This window comes from Hyaena hyaena, unplaced genomic scaffold, assembly GCF_003009895.1.
Source record: "Hyaena hyaena isolate Hyena2069 unplaced genomic scaffold, ASM300989v1 scaffold_667, whole genome shotgun sequence".
NCBI lineage: Eukaryota > Metazoa > Chordata > Mammalia > Carnivora > Hyaenidae > Hyaena > Hyaena hyaena.
In genome coordinates this window covers 437153-457372 of record NW_024081297.1, presented here as the reverse complement: position 1 = coordinate 457372, position 20220 = coordinate 437153, and the positions used below count along the sequence as shown (strand labels likewise).

Below are 20220 nucleotides of genomic sequence, written 5' to 3'. Positions count from 1 at the left end.
AGAAATAAAGTGACAGAGCTAATAAGCATCAGAGCCAAGATTCAAAGTTGAGTCTCCTAGACACAAAACCCCAAACCACACTTCCTTAGAGATCATCTAGTGTCACTTCCAACCCCGTGCCAGGCCTCTTCCCTACTACCCAACTATGTCCCTGACAGATGGTCAGCTAGCTCAGGTTGTTAAACAGCTCTTTCTTCTACTGAGCCCCAGATTTGCCCTCCTGATATTAAAACTCTTCCTAGCTATAGGGAATGACCATCCCCCCACTTTCCAATGAACAATTCCTTTCTAAAAACAAAGATTCCTCTCCCCCCCCCCCCAGGTAAAAGCTATGGCACTGAAGTGGATTGGATGGACTCTACTTCAGAGGAAGTTGCTCTCTGGGAAAAGATGGTGAATTCCCCCAACACTTGGATAGAAGCAACCCTACCTCTCAGAATGCTGTTGATCGCCAAGATTTCAAAATGAACTCAAAATCGACTGGCTCCTCCACCAAAAACTAGTAAATAGGTGGAATGTGATCTTGAAAATCTGACTGGGTAGACAGAGATTCTCACCTGCTCCCTATTTCCACTAACAGATGCCACACAGCATGTTAAAGTCAACCTGCATGTGTTTCTTTGGTTACAAGGCCCAAGAGATTTAAATAAGAATAACATGTCTAACTTATTTGTAATCTCAGCGTTAAAGAAGATATTTGAGAAAGCTAGCAAAATCAAATGGTACTACTATTTCAGAGAAAATGCTGTCAAAAAATATTAAATATGGGGTGGTGTTAACAAGCAAAACTTTCTATTTTGCCGTTGTGTTTCACACTACAACTTTGTGCGACAGGAGGACCTGCTTCTCAGTGGTTGAAAACCCTTGCAGGAACTGAAAATAAATAGTTTTTGGAAAAGAGGGAGAAAAGTACTCCTATAAGGAATGGGGGGGTGGGGGGAGTGTATCAATGATGATAAAGAATTTGACCATAAGAAAATGATTTACTCTATAATCTCTATTATGGTATGAAATTCCATGTTAGGGCATTGAGACTGAATTTACTGCATGTATTTCTTTCTGCCTTTGAAACTGCTTTCCTTCCCCCGCCCTCCCCCACCCCGCCCTAGTATAAGTCTCAGATGTGCTTTGGTGCCACCTACTGGCTCATAGGTGGAATTCAGTTTTTGGCGTAATTTTCTCCTAACCTCTCAAGCCTGTATTTTGTAATAGACAATGTGAAAAAAAAACAAAAACAAAACAAAACAAACAAAAAAACCCCCCAAAACCTTGCATATATAAGATTCTGGTTTTCTTATAACTCTGATATATGAAATTAGCATGAGAGTGGTCACAGGCATGTTTTGCAACAAAGTTTTAATTAGAATGTAAATTGTTAAACTTTGCTTCTATGTATAATTTTCATAAAGTATTTTGTAAAAACCCTTAGAATAAATTATGATATGATTTAATTGTGTTGGCGAGTTAAATAGACTTCTTATTTTAAATTAAATACTTCATGTTAGAAATCCTAAAATCCTAAAATCTTAAATTCCCAGGAAGGCTAAAGAATTAGTAAGCTAATATTTCTCGAGTCTTTACTGTAACTCTGGACATCATTTCTTCTGAGACGCTTTGATTATGTTATTGAAAGTGGAATTTTTTCTTTTAAAAAAGTAGTTGAAAAGCATTGAAGGTAAGTTAATATTTATTTTTGAAAAGTTTTCCACAGAGACATTTTTGGGGTCATTTTAATATATAAAGCATGACTCCTCCTTAGGACCCAACTTGCTTGCCTTTCTCAAAACAAGCACTGATTTTAATGTAGGTTAGGGGGAGCCTGGGGGGTCAGGAGTGTGAAACCTTAGCACAGGGGTCTAGCAAACATCAGTGAAAATGACTAGCATGCTTGCCTCCTCTAAACAGATATTAGAACTTTCTATCCACTTGCAACGTGAGAGGCTTCTGCCCAGTAAGAGCAGCTAGCCTAGAACCCCCTTCCCCTGGCCTCTCCTGGCCCTGTTCTGACCACAGGGAGGGGCAAGAGCTGAGTAGAGGCACATCTCCCAGGTCAGCCAGGAGTAGTAGCAGAAGCACAGATCTTGTTCCACTCCTGCCGCTTCATGGGACCAGCTTCTTCCTCAGTCCTTCTTTCAGTTACCTGCTCAGGCGCCTCCCAGCAGCCAGCCAGATCTGAACGATGCGGTGGGTTCTAGTGTCTCCCCGTCTAGGACTGGGACTGCCTGCCTCCTCCTATTCTCAGATCCCTGACCTTCAAAACAGTAGAGTGGTCAATAGAACCACCTTTGGCATTCAAATGATCTGGGTTTGAATTCTGGCTGTACCATTTTTGGGGCGACATGAGATAACTTGTTTAACCTCTCTGTGCCTTAGTTTCTTCCCTGTAAACCATAAAATGTAGATAGTAATCTATCTTTCAAGAAATATTGTTAGAATTAAATGAGAGAAGATGTACAAGTGCTTAGTACTGTATGGGGTATATAGAAGAACTCTGTAGATAGTAGGTTCATAAAAAGAGACATTAAAAGACTTAAAGGCAAGTGGGGGGGACTCAATGGTCACCACTAGGGAGAGCATTGGCCCAGTTTTAGGCTTTGGACTTCTGGGGAGGAAATATACTGGACACTTTCAGGATCAAACGTAGGTGGGAAAAAATGGTAGAACAAGAGGAAAACCATGACAAAGAGGACCCCAAAGTCATTGTTACTAAGTGGAAGCTCTACTAGAAAAGAGATGGTATCTAATTTATTAATGTATACTTAGCATCTAGCACCACACTATACCTACTAATTGTTGAGTAAATCAGTGAATCAATATCGATAAGGGTCTTGTGAGATTCTTAGACTTGACAAGTAATCTATGGACTTAGTTATTCAAAAATAATTTTAACATAGAAATGTAAACTATTTTTAATGTGGAAAATCTATTTAACCAACAAATAGCACCAAGCATCCACTCTGTGCAAGGGGCATAGAAAGGTGGAGAGAGGAGGAGGAAAGCTTCGGTAAGCCCATCCCTCAAGAAACAACTGCTATTAACACTTTGAGTATTTTTCTGTCGTCCTTTTCTTTTCTTAGGAAATACATTCTGTGAATTCACTTTACTACATCAGACAAGCATATGTGGTCATCAGCAAATATGTTCAATATACGTGTGACCCTTTTATTTATATGAAGAGGACTGTTCTAATTTTCTAGTCACTTGTCTCAACTTTGTAAGTTCCATTTCAGTGTATGAGCTTGAAATGTAAGGAAAAGAAGAAAAAAGGGGGAGAAATACAAATAAGTTTAATTCACTTGTTTTAATGTTTATTTTTGAGACAGAGAGAGAGCCCAAGTGTGGAAGGGTCAGGGAGAGGGAGACAGAGGATCTGAAGCAGCTCTGCTCTGACAGCAGTGAGTCTGATGTGGCACTCGAACTCATAAGCTGTGAGATCATGACCTGAGCTGAAGTCAGATACTCAACTGACTGAGCCATCCAGGGACTCCTAATTCATATTTTTTAAGTCTTTAGAATCCACTTACATAAAACCTCAATACCCTGTAATTTAAGTAGTTATTAAAATTTCACTTCAGGACATTTCCCCAGTCTTCCAAAATTGCTTTCCCTTTACAGACATGAGACTCTGATCTTTGAGACCAAAGAAAAATCAGAAACTCTTCTTTCTCATCTATTTTGCTTCTGGTGAAATCTGAAGCATTTGAAAATCCATCCAACATCTGTAATGACACTCAGGCTTTTTCCTTAACATCATGACTTGAGAGATGAAGTCCAAACATCAGAAACAGTGGTCTTAGCAATAGTCACCAGGATCATTCTGAATTTTAAGATTTTTATCTTTCTTTTTTCAGTTATATTTCTAGCATAAAAATGTCCATGCTATTAAATTACTTACAACCATGATAATGTTTAATAGCTGCCCAAGATTCTAAGAAAATATAATTTCGTAACATTTTTTCTTTTTTGGACACTGAGATTTCCCACTTTTAGTTTTAATAAACCACACTGCAGTGCAATGAAAACCTTTAAACAAAACTTTTTCTTTTGGATTATTTCCTAAGCAAAACTCTCCCCCAGAAAGGGCGATTGTTAGTTTAAAAAGCATAAAAAATGTTCTTAGACCTCAACATGTGTTGTCAACTGATTTTCACCGATAATACTAGAGCACCTATTTCACTATACCCTCACCAGTCCTGGGTTGTCTTAAAATAGGGGGAAAATTGTGACTAAATTGATGGATGATAGGATAACTCATTTTAACTTATATTTATTGGATCACTGATGGGGTTCAATCCTTGCCCATTTCCTTCCCCTCATCTGTGAATTTAATTGTTTATTTCTCTTTTTAGATGTTAATGCTTTATTGATTTGTTCAGTCTCCCTATAAAAACATAAATTTATCTGGACACCTGGGTGGCTCAGTCGATTAAGTGTCCAACTTCGGCTCAGTCATGATCTCACGGTTCATGGGTTTGAGCCCCGCATCAGGCTCTGTGCCGACAGCTAGCTCAGAGCCTGGAGCCTGTCTTCAGATTTTGTATCTCCGTCTCTCTCTGATCCTCCTCTGCTCACAGTCTCTATCTCTCTCTCAAAAATAAAATAAAAAAATTTTAAATATATATATAAATTTATCATCAGTCATTTTTATGGTGGATATTTTTCCCAGATTTTGAAATTTGCCTTCAATATCCACTCACCACACATTTATCTAAGCCTCCCCAACATTCCAGGCACTTGTCAAGTATCAAGGATGGAACAGACAACAGCCCCTGCCCTTAATGATCTCAGGGTTTAATAGGGGAAGGCATGAGTGCAATAAGGCATTCACAGTTTGCAGTAGAAGTGGGAACAGTCTACAGTGAGTGCACTAAAAGAGGTGAACAGTTGATTCTACATGTTGGGGCCAGGAAAGGCTTCACAGAGGAGATGATTCCTGACTATTGATGCTGAGTAAGTGAGCAGAGTAACAAAGGACAAGGTGGGAAAAGGCACTTCAGGCAAAGAGAACACGTACAAACAAGGACAGAGAGCTGGTTGGTTAGGGGAACTTCAGTAATTGGGTTGGACTAGGGAGTAAAATGTCAAGCAGGTCCTGAGGAACAAGGGGCTGGAGACACCTCAGAGCTCACAAGTTAAAAAATTAAAAGTAACTTGAAATGTTTAGCAAAATCAAATTAGGCTTTTCCTTACTCCTCTTTTACATAATATATAAACTAAGACAGTCCTTTCTGAACCAGAGATTTTATGCTTACCTGTATTTCCTTTGTTTCCTTTAAAAAAAATTTTTTTAATGTTTGTTTATTTTTGAGAAAGAAAGGGAGACAGAGTGTGAGCAGGGGAGGGGCAGACAGAGAGGGAGATACAGAATATGAAGTGGGCTCCAGGCTCTGAGATGTCAGCACAGAGCCCGACTCGGGGCTCGGACTCACAGACCTAGAGATCATGACCTGAGCTGAAGTTGGTCGCTGAACTGACTGAGACACCCAGGCGTCCCCCCACCCTTTTCCATTTTTAACACTTTGATTTTATTTTACTTGTTACATTTAACTGTTTAGTTAATCTGGAATTGACTTTGGTGTATGATAGCCTTATTTGGATCTCTTTTCAGTTTTAATGTTCATCATATCTATACTGTTCACTGAGCTTCTTTCTACAACCTTATTTTGCCAATGAGTAGAAACAGGGAATGCTAAGAGCACCTGGGTGGCTCAGTCGGTTAAGCATCCGACTTCGGCTCAGGTCAGGATCTCATGGTTCGTGGGTTTGAGACCCGCATCGAGTTTGGTGCTGACAGCTCAGAGCCTGGAGCCTACTTCAGATTCTGTGTCTCCCTCTCTCTCTCTGCCCCTCCCCCACTTGCACTGTCTCTCTCTCTCTCAAAAATAAACAAACATAAAAAATTTTTTAAAAGAAAGAAACAGGGAATGCTGAATATCTAATAAGATGTATTCCCAGCAGGGGACAATGGGAAGGGAAACTAAAGAAATTTCGCTGGGCCTTGCTCTTGTACTGAGCTGTGTTAAACCCTACAGGTTCACCTCACAGCCACTCAGGATTCTGGCTCCCAGAGCATCACTGCTACTTTGTATTTATAGGTGACACATGAGGAGCAAAGTGTTTCCACGGAGAGTAATTTATTCTCATGACAATTGAAGGCGGGAGATGGAGGAGAAAAATGTCACCGGCAGCTTGATTTATTTCCTCCTCTCAGAAATTAGGTGGAGTCAGGTTTGTTTGTTTTTCCCTGATGCGGGCTGACAACCCAGTGGGGTTGGCATCTCTTCTCTGTACAGTACAGACCAGATGCTGGGCTGGGAGCTGAGAGCTGTGATTTGTTAGAAAGGCAAGCATAGATTGGTTCTGGAGTCCCTCAGATCTCCCTGTTACTTCACAGCATTCTGAAGACCTGTCCACCAATCACGGGGCTGCTTACTGGAAAAAGCAACTGCTGGAGAGCGCTGGGAGTCCCTAGCAACACTCTGAGGCTTTTGAATCTGAGGAGGAAAGACTGTGTAGTCAGCGGATTGTGGAGGAGACCAGCGCCTATGCCTCAGGAAGAAAAGACTGTCAGGATGGACACTCCACACACTGAAAAACCATTAGATAAGCAGGACAAAAAACCAGAAACGCAGGAAGAGGAGATGGAGTTTAAGGAACTGGATGGTCTGAGGGAGGCCCTGGCAAATCTCCGGGGACTGTCCGAGGAGGAGAGGAGTGAGAAGGCAATGCTTTGCTCCCGCATCCAAGAGCAGTCCCAGCTTATCTGCATCCTGAAGCGGAGGTCAGATGAGGCCCTGGAGCGCTGCCAGATCCTGGAGCTGCTCAACACAGAGCTGGAGGAGAAGAGGAGGCTAGAGGCTGAGAAGCTGAAAGCCAAGAGCAAGCATGCCCAGAAGCTGGAGGAACGTTTTATGACCCTGGCAGCCAACCACGAGCTGATGATCCGCTTCAAGGACGAACACAAGAGTCAGAACATCAAGCTCAGGGAAGAGAATGAGAAGCTGAGGCTGGAGAACAGCAGCCTCTTCAGCCAGGCTCTGAAGGACCAGGACGCCAAAGTGTGCCAGCTCACTGCCCGGAGCGAGGCACTCTCCAAGGAGCTGGAGAGCCTGAAACACAGGTGTGCTCAGGATGCCCTCCAGGCACAAGCCAGAGAGAAGGAGCTGCTGGAGCTGCAGAGCCAGCAGGCCTGCGCCCACACCAAGGAGACAGAGCAGCTGCGGAGCCAGCTGCAGAGCGTCCAGCAGCAGCACCAGCAGGTCATGGAGCAGATGGCGGCGGCGGAGCGGGCGCAGGGCAGCCTGAACCAGGAGCTGCAGGCCAGACTGCAGACAGTCACGCGCGAGAAAGATGAGCTGCTGCAGCTGTCCATGGAAAGGGGCAAGGCGCTTCAGAACAAGCAAGCAGAGATCCGCCAGCTTGAGGAGAAGCTGGAGATGGCAGATGCGGCCAGGAGGCATGCACTAGAGAGGTTTGAACAAGAGGCTGTGGCCGTGGACAGTAACTTGAGAGTGCGAGAACTCCAGCGCAGGGTCGATGGGATCCAGAAGGCCTATGATGAACTCAGGCTGCAGTCTGAAGCCTTCAAAAGGCACAGCCTGAGCCTTTTAAGCAAGGAGAGAGAACTCAATGCCAAGCTCCGCCATCTCTTTCCATAGGAAGCTTCTGTTTCTTCTTTTCTCTAATTTAGAATTTAAATATTTGTGCGTTAGCATTATGTTTACTATACTTTTAAGCACAAAAAGGAGCTCGAAAAAAAGCTGCTTTACTACCATATTGTGGTTGTTAACTATTGCAAGTCTAACACTAATTTTCAGTCTTACCACCTAGAATACAGAAGATTTACCTGATTTCTTTCTGTGCCTTTGAAATCCTCCAAAGTTTGCTATCATTATATCTACCTTCCTCATAAGCTATTCATTCTCAACCTCAGATATTTTCGTATATCCTAAGATTTTAAATCAGCATCTCCTATGAGTTTAAGGGAATCTGAAATGCAATGAGATGTACTATTGTGAAAATAATTTGGCATAGATCCCCCTTGTAGATAATAGGTAGGGTAGGCTTGTAGTCTCCCATGATTGAAATTATAATCTGTAACAGTTAATAGTATAACAATAGCATAGAGAACTTGCAGAAAAAGGTGTCACATTTTGCAACTGGCCAAACAGTTGCTTGCTTCATCTGCTTTACAACAGTATCCTTTTGATTTTATTTTACTTGCAGTAGTTTGGAAAACAAAGACTGAAATCAGCAAGTTCTTTGCCGAAATAGGCAAACTTTATTACAGTCATTCTATATGAGCAATGAGATTCAAATAAATGAAATCAACCAGTTTGTATTTTTCCTGAAAGTTTAGGTCACATTCCATTTTCTTCATTTTTTTCCCTTAATAAAAACAGAAGATAGAGGTGCAAGGTTGCAAATATCAGTGGTTTCATTTAATATTGCATAATATGCTAGTAGACAAAAGACCCCAATTTAGGTAACAATCAGAGCAGACTGGGTATGATACATAAAGCAATGCAAAGTGATTGTTCTGTTTCTATTAGCATATCTCCTTGCAATTAACTTTTTCCTTTAAAAAAAACCATCTAGGGGTGCTTGAGTGGCTCAGTCGGTTGAGTGTCTTACTCTTGATTTTGGCTTAGGTCATGGTCTCACAGTCTTGGGACCAAGCCCTGTATTGGGCTCCATACTAGGTGTGGAGCCTGCTTGGGATTCTCTCTCTCTCCCTTTCCCTCTGCCCTTCCTCCACTCTCTCTCACTCTCTCTGAAAAAAAGAAAGAAAGAAAAAAAAGAAAACAATCAAACATCTAAACAAAAATATATATATATTTAACAGCATGTTTGTAGGAATACCTAAATATATAGATACATAAAAACAAAATAGTTCTTATATATTTATAGAAAATTCTTAAAGAGGTAGTTATAAAAATATTTTATACCTTTTTTTAATGTTTATTTTTGAGAGAGGAAAAGAGACAACGTGTGAGTGGGGAAGGGGCAAAGAGAGAGGGAGACACAGAATCCAATGCAGGCTCCAGGCTCTACACTGACAGCAGAGAGCCTAACGCGGGGCTCACACTCACAAACCGTGAGATCATGACCTGCCGAAGTTGGATGCTTAACCGACTGAGCCACCCAGACACCCCTATTTTATACTTATTTATTTCCCTTAAAAAAATTTTTTTAATGTTTGTTTATTTTTGAGAGAGAGAGCACGAGCAGGGGGAGTCAGAGAGAGAGGGAGAGAGAGAATCACAAGCAGGCTCGCACTGTCATTTCAGAACCCATTGCGGGGCTTGGATCTCACAAACCATGAGATCATGATCTGAGCTATGAACTGAGAATTAGATGCTTAACCAACTGAACCACCCAGGGGCCCCTTGGTATCTTTTTAATAAATAATTTTCCAGTGTTACTTTATCTCAAGCAGTTTTTAAAACCTATTTTTTCACAATCCTTCTAAGATTGTGATATTGAATACATATTCCAAGAAACCACGTTGATGGCCTGAAAGGACTATTTACTCCTTACATATTACCAAGGATCAGAATATAGGAGCTAATTAATCATGGTTGCACTTTGGATGGCTTGCTTTATTTAATCCATAGGGCCTTTCAAGAAAGTAATTATGTTTATTTCTATTTCAAAGAAGACCAACTTGAGATTTACTCAAGGCCACTTGGTCCCTCGGGGAGCTGGGATTTTAATGACAATACCCCATTCAAAGTTTTTTTTGACTGTCCACTGAGGGCCTAGTTCAGGGGTCAGGCCCTAAGAATAAGCAGGAAGAAACATCTTTTCTGCCTTGGCAGAGCTCTCACACAATCTAGTCTAGGCGCGTGAAGCAATTTTACACAAAACAAAGCAATTACATACAGTGTGATGTGTTTTCACAGGGGGTGTTATGAGATCACGGTGGGTAAAACACACATAGAGACAGACAGACACACAGAGCAGCTAACTCTGCCTGGGGTTAAAGGTCAGGAAGGTAGAGAGGATTAATTGGCAAGGAAAACTAACACAAGAGTTGACATGTAAGCTGGTTCTTAAATAATTAGAAGAATTTCATCTGTGGAGATGAAGATTTGAGACAGCATGTTGAAAGCCATGAAGGTTTTTAAAAACTGTACAGGATATTTGGGGACATCATAAATAGCTGGGAAGAGGTTCAGAAAAGCATAAAACTGCAAGTGTAGGTTGTGGACAGAATACTGGGAGCCTAGAAAGCCAGGCAGACCCCTTATGTTAGGGGTTGAAAAAAGAGGAGGGGGCAAGAATACAAATGCAGCCACCGATGAGCCCTCCTCTTCCCAGCCAGGTTTGGGGGTGGTTTGCGAGGGGCCTGGTGCACATGCCAATGCGGGGCTTGGATCTCACAAACCATGAGATCATGACCTGAGAATTAGATGCTTAACCATGAGTCATGACCTGAGAATTAGATTGCATGCGTGACAGCACCCCTTCCTTTCTCCCACCAATGCCACCAATGCCTTTCAGCTAGCCCAAGCTCCACCCACTTGGTTCAGCAAGCCAGGGTGGTGATGTAGTTTATCTAAGTTTTATGCCCAGTGCTTGTGGAGAAAGCAGCTCCTGTGGATCTTGGAAACAAGTTGAGGGCACTTTGGGCAGGAATACTGGTACCCCCATACTGAAGGGTGGTCTAGCAGAGGACTTAGCCCAAGGAACTCCTCTTGAGATAGGGAAGGGTGCCTCTGGAAGAGTGCAGGGGTGGGTAAGGTAGGGGTACAGGGGTGTGTGTCCCCTAAAACATGGGCACAAAGAAAGGGCCTCAGGTACCCTGGTCTGAGGACAGTACTGTTCGAAGTCATGCTAAGGCATTTGTTTTAGGTTCTAAAATGTGAAATTGACACTTTGTGAGTCATAAATTACTAGATATTGACTGGTGATGTTCACTCTAATACCCTTTTGAAAGATAATAAAAGGATAGTGGGTAATGAGAAGAGAAGGTCGAAGATGGATGCCTTAAAAAACTGATGGAAGAGCCTGCTGTGAAGAACAAAGGTAAAAGAAATGTAGAAAAAATTAAAATTCCTTACAACCTTGCAGCCTATTGACAAGTACTTGGGACAGACAGAGTGAGCTTCTCGAGGAATTGAACTACCTCAATCTTAATACTTTGCAAAGAGCAAAAGGCAACCTTAGTTTGATATTATAGCCTGACCTCCAGAATTCTGTATATTTTCTGTATAAAAATCCCTTTGGAAACTTCTTTTAGCTCTACAACACCACCACCCCTCCCCCCAAGATATATGTTAGCAATCCTCCAAACATATGCCTCATTGATACACATCTGAAGGATCTCATGACTAAGATTTAACTAGCAGTGGTAAATGACCTTATCCTAACTGCAGCTAGCCCCCTAAGGTCCTGGAAACCTTGCTGGCAAATTCCTTAGAAACTTAAGCTATCCTAACCCTCTCCCAACTCAAGAATATATAATCAGTCACTCCTCATAATCTCAGTGAAGCTCTTTCTGTCCACAGGTCCTGTCCGTGTGCTTTACTAAACCACTATTTTTGCACCAAAGACGTCTCAAGAATTCTTTCTTGACTGTTCACTCCCGAACCCCAACATTTCACATCAATACAGAGCCCACAATACAGAATAGGAGAAAGGAATGTGAACCTATCATGTACCAAGTGCTTTTCATTTCAGCCACATACCAACTCTTTAAGGAAGATTCATTCACTATTTTACAGATGAAAAAAGTGAGACTCAGGCAGGGTGACTTGATCAACTCCCTAGTTTGGGGGGGATGGCACATGAAAGAGATTTGAACATGAGCTCCCTCTGGCAGGGCCAGCTTCATAGTGTGTCACTTGCACGGAGGCCCCGCACTTGGTTTAATGCTCTGCTGTTCCTGCCTTGAGATTCTTAATCATTGTGTGACAAGGGGCTCCTCATTCTCTTTTTGTGCTGGGCTTTTCAAATTATGTAGCTGGGCTTGTTTTCTGGCTCAAAACCCCATGTTTTCTCCTACTACACAAACTGCCTTCTAACCAGCCACAGAAAAGCATTGTTTTTTCCCCTCTGTGTGGAGCACCACTTTGCATTCCACTCTCTCAGTGCTTATCTTGTATTTAATCTGTGACCCACAGCCAGATCCGGGGATGAGCAACCAGTTTAGTTACTGTGGTATGCTGATCTAGAAAATGATGCTTATCACTGGAACAAATTAAAAAAAGTGTGAAGTGGCCACCTCCAAACTATGCCCGTGAGGGGAAATTTTAAAAAACAAAATAGCACAACTCCTTTCCAAGGCAGACCTACATCTCTAGTAAAATTTTTGAAACATCCACAAGCAATAACCCTAAAATGAAAGTCAGCAGGACAGATATTCTAAAACCAAATAATGTATGAGTGATGCCCTGTAAATAGTGTGATTTTTTTGTTTTGAAATCCCCTCAGTGTGCTTCTAAGGAACTTGTCTAGTTAAACCAAACAAACAAACACCAAAGAAAGCTATAAAAAGAGACAGATCTACAGAGAAAGTGAACTGCCTGGGCTGATATTTTCACAAATACGGACTCTGCTTCAATTAGTGAAAATTAATTCAGGTTAATTTGTTTCTTCCCAACTCCATTATATTGAAATTAAACAGTTATTTAAAGAACAGTGTTTGAAGGAGTACCTTCCCGGGTGTTTGCTGTTCTATCCAGCCCTTGCTGACCCAAATACCTTTGGGTGAAGGGCAATGGGTGCTGGATACGCCATCAACAATGCCTGCTGTACCACAGCTACTTGGACTGACAGAGTCTTATCGGCAGGGAGTATTTTTATCTTGACCTCCTAAAAAAAAAGTTGGAATTTGGGGGAAGTGGCCCAGAATCAGCTTTTCTAATCATCTGTCCATCTTCCTGAAGACAAGCTGGATGTTATTTTCCAAAGGCTAAAGCATCTAATTAAATTTTAAGACCTAAGGCTGTACAGATGAATCTCCCTACCTGATGTTATTCTCTCCAAACCTTCCGTTTAACTCACGTGGAAAAAACTAATCCAACAAAAATTTTCCCTTGGACAGATCTCCCTGGTCATTCATGACTTACTCATCTGACCACAGTGCCCCCTTCCTCAATCAATCACACTCCTCAGTTCTAGAAAGGGATTAGTCTTAGCTATTTGCCAGATTGTGCCTTATTTAATGCTCTAATCCACTCTTATTTGTACTAGTCTAAAATAATCTTCCCTTTCATGTTTGAGATTGTTCATTACAGCAGTGTTTGTAAGAGCAAAAGATTGGAAATAGCCTAAATAACATCAATAAGGCCCTGGTTAAATAGATTATGGGCCCTTCACTTTTTGGAATACATTGCAAGTGTAAAATAAAGGGAGGAGGGAAATTAAGCTCTTTATGTACTGATATGAAAATATCTCCAGGATACATGCGGGGGGAAAAACAAACAGGGTACAGAGTAATATCTGTAGTATACTCTCTTCTGTAGAAGCAGGAAGGTGGAGAGGGGAATAAGAATGCAAACATATTTACTCCCATCTGCCTAAATAAATATTGGAAACAAGAAACACTAATAAATATGGTTATTAGTGGTATGGAGAAGTGTGGGGACCAGACTGGTTAGGGAGAGGATTGAGAAGGAAACTCAGTGTATACCGTTTTATATCATTGGACCTTTAAACCATCCGAATGTATCACCTATTCAAAAAGGCAATAAAATTAAAAACAAAGCATCTTCCACATAACTGTTTAACTTCTTAGTAAGCTCTGTTTCTGTGTAGGTGACTCAAAAACCTGCAGATTTTTCTTTCTCCAAGAATTAAGCAGACAAGACATATTTTATATAGAGCCAAATATGGCCTGACAGATCTAGGTCAGACCATTCGGCTGAAAGCTAATGCTTTCACAAATGTTCAACAACATACAGCTAATGACAGTTTCTTTTTCTATTCTGAATGCCTTCTAACACTTACTATTTCTCTCCTGAATTTAAAGATTTGAATGTATTAACTTTTCCCATGGATTTTCATATGTCTGTGTGAGATGTGAATTTTATTTTTTAATGTCTATTTATTTATTTTGAGAGAGAAAGCCTGAGTGCAAGTGGGGGAGGTGCACAGAGAGAGGGAGAAAGAGAATCCCAAGTAGGCTCTCGGCTGCCAGCTCGATCCCACGAACTTCGAGATCATGACCTAAGCCCAAATCAAGAGTTGGATGCTTAGCCGACTGAGCCACTCAGGATATTCGAGATGTGAATTTTAGATTTTAGAAAGCCTATTTTCTTGGGGCGCCTGGGTGGCTCAGTCAGTTGAGTGTCTGACTTCAGTTCAGGTCATGATCTCACTGCTCATGGATTCGAGCCCCATGTTGGGCTCTGTGCTGACAGCTCAGAGCCTGGAGCCTGCTTCAGATTCTGTGTCTCCCTCTCTCTCTGCCCCTCTCTTGCTCATGCTCTGTCTCTCTCTCTCAAAAATAAACAAACATTAAAAGAAAATAAAGCCCATTTTCTCATATATCTAAGTTTTTAGGCTTTGGATGTTGGTGTTGGTTTTGCCCTTACAGACAGACAAAAGATGGGAGGGCAGGCAAGCCATTCTGACCTTTCCAGTCAAATAAGTTATTCATCTAATGTACCCTATTAATTTAACAAATATTTGAGAGTTTTTTACTGGCTGGTACTATGCTAAGTACAGAGACAGAATGTGAGCAAGACAGGGACCTTATCCTCACTGAATTTGCCTCCTAGTGGGTGAGAAAACTGCTCAAGGATAGGATGACATTGGAGTGTATACCAGAGCTTTGCAACATAATATCAAGGGGTTTAGGGACAACTTTTCCTCCAAGTGGCATTTAAGCTAAAGCCTGTTGAATGTGTAAGAATTGCCCAAGAGAACAGAGGAGTAAAACATGAGAGCCCAGCAGGTGGGCAGCCATCATAGCACCTCTGATTCCTGGTAAGAAACTGCCTTTCCCAATAGCCACACCATCCGGGGCTGCAGAATAAGCAGTCACAGTAAGCTCTAGTAAGAGACCTGTGGCCAGATTAACCCCATTAGTCACATTTGTGTTTACCTCTGTCCCTGTCAGAGGTCTAAGCCTTCATAATCTGGCTCAGTGCTTCCCCCACACCCATCCCCACTAAAATCCTTCTACTAGGACCTTTGGAAACCTAGATCTATGATCAGCAAACTACCAAGGTATTAGTGTAGTGAGCAAGGAAGTGCACTGGCATCAGACTGCCTGGATTCAAATGCTGTCACTTACTGAGGGACCTCAGATAAGGTCTGAACTGGCTGCAGAGGAAGCAAGAGAGATAAAACGTTCAGTAAGTGAGAGATATGAACAGAAGATGGCATGAACTTCAGATTGGTGTAATCTTATAGGGAAAAGAATTATCCAAATCTAAAAAACTGCTTCTTAAATGAGTATACTTAAAAGACAATATATCAAGGAGAAATAGAACCACAACAAAATCTTGATAAATTTCATTTATTGGTTTTATGGTTGGTTGTAATATTGGCATTATTCTAAAACTGTTATATTTTAAAACTATTTTTAACTATATCACATATATATGACATATGGGTATATGTTATGTGTATGAGACAGAGAATGAGAGAGAGATTAAAACAAAGATAATTATGTTAGTGTGGCTAGGGACAAAATTTTCAGTATGTAATTAAGATATAAAAAGTAAAATAAAGTAGTTAATGCTAAATTTGAATTGAAAATATCAGTCTAAATCTATGACAGTTTTTCATCAAAAAAATACACGTCCTTGGAATGCTTGGATAGCTCAGTCGGTTAAGTGTCCAACTTCAGCTCAGGTTATGATCTCATGGTTCGTGGGTTTGAGCCCCGTGTCGGGCTCTGTGCTAACAGTTCAGAGCCTGGAGCCTGTTATGGATTCTGTGTCTCCCTCTCTCTCTGTCCCTCCCCTGCTTGTTCTCTCTCTGTCTCTCTCAAAAATAAATAAACATTTAAAAACTTAAAAAACTACATATGTCCTAGCTCTGTCGACTGAGAGGCTAAATTCAGTGACAACCTGGTAGTAACAAGCATTCCTCAGGCCCAGTCTGTGGCCTCCAAAAACTATTTTCCACTAACATGAAGAAGGATTCGTTGGAGAAATGGCTAATTCCAGAACTAGAGTTGGAAATGTATACAATGAAGCTGATGCAGTTAGTTGTGTCAGAAGCTTAGTGTCAAAGACTAACAAGGTTCTCTTAAAAAGACAGGAGAGCCAGGTTGGAGAGGTTCCCAGTGGCTAAAGATGAGTAATTTGAGTACAAAAATATCTGCAATTGAGTGAAACACTCTAAATATTTTAAAATCTGTGACTTCATTTTAGTAAAACCAAAAAAGACAAACAATAACAATAATGAAAACAACAACAAACACAAAACTCATTGGTCACTAACTGAAAAGTGGCTACTACAAGGAATTAATTGGTCATTTATCCCACTTTTCCAGTTCCTGTATTTTAAGGTAAAAAAATGGCCCATATGTGGCAAACTAACAGAATTACAGATATTTCAAGGAATAAGAGAATTTTAAAAATCATTATTTTGTAACTCTTAGTGAAATAATTTTTTCAAGTACTGATCATCTTTAGATGAAACTATTAGGAGAAAGGTTAATAAAGAATTTTACAATGGAGGAGAAATGAGAGTGTTTCACCATTTGAAAACATCCATCCATCTTAGCATCACTAAAAACAGGAAAGCTAAACATTGTATGTCTCCCATATGATGCAATATGAAGAGTAGTGTCTTCTAGGAAGTATTCTGGACATAAATGTTGAACCTTAAATGAACTAAGCCCTGAAAATCAATTTCCCGCCTACAGGATGTATGAGTCTAATGGGAGAAGTAAAATGGCACTGCAAGAAAGCAAACAAAAAAATCTAGAATATTCATTCGCAGTCAGAAATGCTTTCTTGGGAGGAAGATAAAGGAATGGAAATACAGCGAGCACACTGGGAATTGTTCGCCATCCATGCAAATACGCAGTGCTTGTAAACATAATCCTCCAGGGGCACCTGGGTGGCTCAGTCAGTTGGGCATCTGACTTCCACTCAGGTCATGATCTCACGGTTCATGCGTTTGAGCCCCATGTTGGGCTCTGTGCTGACAGCTAGCTCAGAGCCTGGAGGCTGCTTCAGATTCTGTGTCTCCCTCTCTCTCTGCCCCTCCCCAGCTCATGCTCTCTCTCTGTCTCAAAAATAAATAAATGTTAAAAAAAAAAAAAAAGTAAACGTAATCCTACAGTGCCTAAACGCTGTCAATCTCCGAGTCTTCAGTGTACACTCAGCTGTAAGATCCTCTCATGGTCTTACTACTCTTTACAGATTATGCTTCATGGATGAATAGGCAAACTAGATTAAAATGAGCATTCTGACCTCTGTAGCACTGTTCCCCTTCTGCTGTATCCTCTCAGCAATACTGCAACTCTGACTCACCTGCATTCCCTACCATTTCTGCTCCAATCCTCCTCTACAGAAAATCCAATGAACATATGTATTGGTGCTGAAGCACCACAAAGCCATGGTCTTTATGGAGGACTTGATAGATTGGTACTCATCTACTTCAGTCCTTCTTTTAATGTGCTTTTTCCTGTATTACAAAAAAAAAAAAAAAAAAAAGGAAAAACTGAAACAAAAGAAATACAAACCAAACTGTATTTGCCAGACTCCTCTGCAGTTTTATTTGGAAGATGCAAATAAGGCAGGGGCCCTTTCCTTGCTTTGGCTGTTGTTGCTGCCAAGCATATTCTGGGAAACACTGGCTTTTTCTGCAACAGCATTCCTATATTCGTTCACTAGTTTTGTGGGATATGGTAGCCAGCCCCCAAGATAGCACTTAATGATTCTTGTCGCCTACTATTCACATCCTGTGTAGTCCCATTTCACAATGAATAAGGTCTGACTGTGTGACTGTAGAATACTTTAGAAATGATTGTATGTAACTTCTGAGGCTAAGTCGTAAAAGACATTGCTGCTGCTTCCTTGGTGTCTTGGATCATTCACTCTGGAGGAAGCCAGTGACCAAGTAGTTTAGACATTCACACAGCCTATGGAGAGGCCCACATGAAAGGGGAACTGAGGCTTCACCCAGCCATCTTGGGGGTGGATCTCTAGCCCCAGCGAAGCCTACAGATGACTACATCCCCTGCCAAAATCCGATTGAATCCAATGAGAATTCCAGAGGCAGACTGTATGACCAAAGCACTTGAAATTTTCCGACCTACAGAAACTTTAAGAGATAATAAATGTCTGTTGTGGGTTTAAGCCATAACAATAAGCAGATATTTATTGTTGATTTTAGAGTTTGGATAACTTGTTTGGCTGCAATAGATAATATATGGGGTTGGGGGTTTGGGCATTAGCAGTGCTCTTGGAGCCAAATTCCAGTTTTCTATTTTACCACTTTCCCAATTAGGACAGAGATCTCTATTGGGCCTGTTTGGCCACATTGTACTGAGAAGCATTCTTGATCACCCAGCCTAGTGCCCATTCCTCCAGTCCTTCCAATGACTTTATAAGCACACATTCTCTGTATTACAAACTTTTCTGCTTAAAATAGCCAGATTGCTCTCTGTTTCCTGAACTTTAGCGTAACCTAATAAAAATATCCATCTGAAATCAACAATGAGACACGAGAGACATTCCTGTTAAAGTCAAAGAAGTTGGCTTATCAACAGTATTATTTAACATCAAGGTGGAAGTGCTATTTCATTATCAGTCAACATAATGACAAAAAGTATTGCAAAGAAAAAGGCAAAATTGTCATTATATACAATAAGGTGATATAACTGTCTACTAGGAAAATTTGGATGAAAAGCTGAAAATAAAAACTATTAAGAAAGCCCAGTGGAATAGTCAGTAAAACATTTAACAAAAAAGATCGAAATCTTTCCTACGTAGCAACAATAACCATTTAGAAAATAAAAAAGAAGAAATAACCTAGCCCGGTAGCAAAAAATTCATAAGATAACTTGGAAAAATTAATAAATTAAATGCAATTTCCATGAAAATTCCAAGTCTTTTTTAACTTGGAAAATTTTATAAAGTTATCTGGTAGAATAACTACTCAAATATAGATAGAAAATTCTGAGAAAGTAAGACCAACAAAGAAGGACTTGTCCTGTGAGGTATTAGAAAACACAATAAAAAACAGTGATTTGGGGCCTCTGGGTGGCTCAGTCAGTTAAACACACGACTCTTGATTTTGGCGATCGAGCTCCTTGATGATCTCCATGCTAACAGCCTACAGCCTACTTGGGATTCTCTCTCTCCCTCTCTCTGTCCCTCCCCCCACTCACACTCTATCTCAAAATAAATAAACATTTTTAAAAATTGAGTGGTTTTGCTCTCAGAATGGTTAGACTGACAAATGGAACTGAAGAAAAAGACCAGAGATAGATCTAACAATACATAAGAATTTAATGTGGCATGTATACCGGGAAATCAGAGGAACAAGTCTGAATCGTTCAATAAAGTATACTGTGGCAAATAACTTTTTGAAGAATTATATTCCTATGTCATATTCTATACAAGAATAAATTCCATTTGGAAGTAAATGAAATAAATAATCATATTGTTAAAAGAACTCTTAGTAAAATGTGAATAGAGGTAATTACGAAGTTCTGAAACATATAGGTAAACACGAGTATTACTTAGGCTAATAAAGCCTTTTTAGGCTTAACACCAAAGCCAGAAAACATGAAGAACACTTCAATATACTATTTAAAAATTATAGCAAAACAAGCAATTTCACTTTTCTCTCCCCAAATGTATGTTCAACTGAGGAACAAAATGGGGACATACAGAAGAAACAAAGGTACATTTTGCTTGTAATGTAAAGAGTTCATATAAATCAAGAAGAAAAAGACAAATACTTTTTCCCACTGCAAAGAAAAATGGGCTTAGAGGTGAACAGGTTGTTCACATCACATGTCAAGTGGTCATGTGAAAAACATTCAACCCTCTAATAATCAAAGAAACAGAAATTCACCCAAAAGATGCCACTTTTTATTTATGGATTCGCACATTTTAACAAGAACAAATCCACGGTCATTGAGTGCATAGGACTAAATACTGTCGCACACCGTTGTTGAGAGATACCTTTCTGTAGGTAATAAACATCTCTGTATAAAAATAGTATCTAAAACTTCTGCTTTGAAGAATTTATCCTAAGAATGTTCTAGGATAAGTGACCAAAGATATTTGCATAATA

The 20220-nt window shown here is 40.4% G+C and overlaps 2 protein-coding genes across 12 annotated transcripts in view; both read left to right on the top strand.

Annotated features, from left to right (window-relative positions):
• Window positions 1–1451, top strand: part of SYTL2 (synaptotagmin like 2) — a 114143-nt gene extending 112692 nt beyond the window's left edge. For 8 of the 11 annotated variants that reach the window (XM_039217047.1, XM_039217046.1, XM_039217048.1 and 5 more), the window contains one exon: window positions 323–1451. In XM_039217047.1, the coding sequence (XP_039072978.1) occupies window positions 323–468 (146 nt within the window). In that variant the 3' untranslated portion in view covers window positions 469–1451. The remainder of the gene's footprint in view (window positions 1–322) is intronic. The other 3 variants (XM_039217049.1, XM_039217050.1, XM_039217052.1) reach the window with 1 other exon arrangement.
• A 4953-nt stretch (window positions 1452–6404) lies between these two features.
• CCDC89 (coiled-coil domain containing 89) lies at window positions 6405–7871 on the top strand. Its single transcript, XM_039217053.1, has one exon. The coding sequence runs from the start codon at window positions 6546–6548 to the stop codon at window positions 7656–7658; it is 1113 nt and encodes a 370-aa protein (XP_039072984.1). The 5' UTR covers window positions 6405–6545; the 3' UTR covers window positions 7659–7871.
• The last annotated feature ends 12349 nt before the right edge of the window (window positions 7872–20220 follow it).

What these genes read in the sequence shown, in the direction of transcription:
- CCDC89 (XM_039217053.1), top strand. Translation starts at nt 6,546, where the DNA reads ATGCCTCAGGAAGAAAAGACTGTCAGGATGGACACTCCACACACTGAA.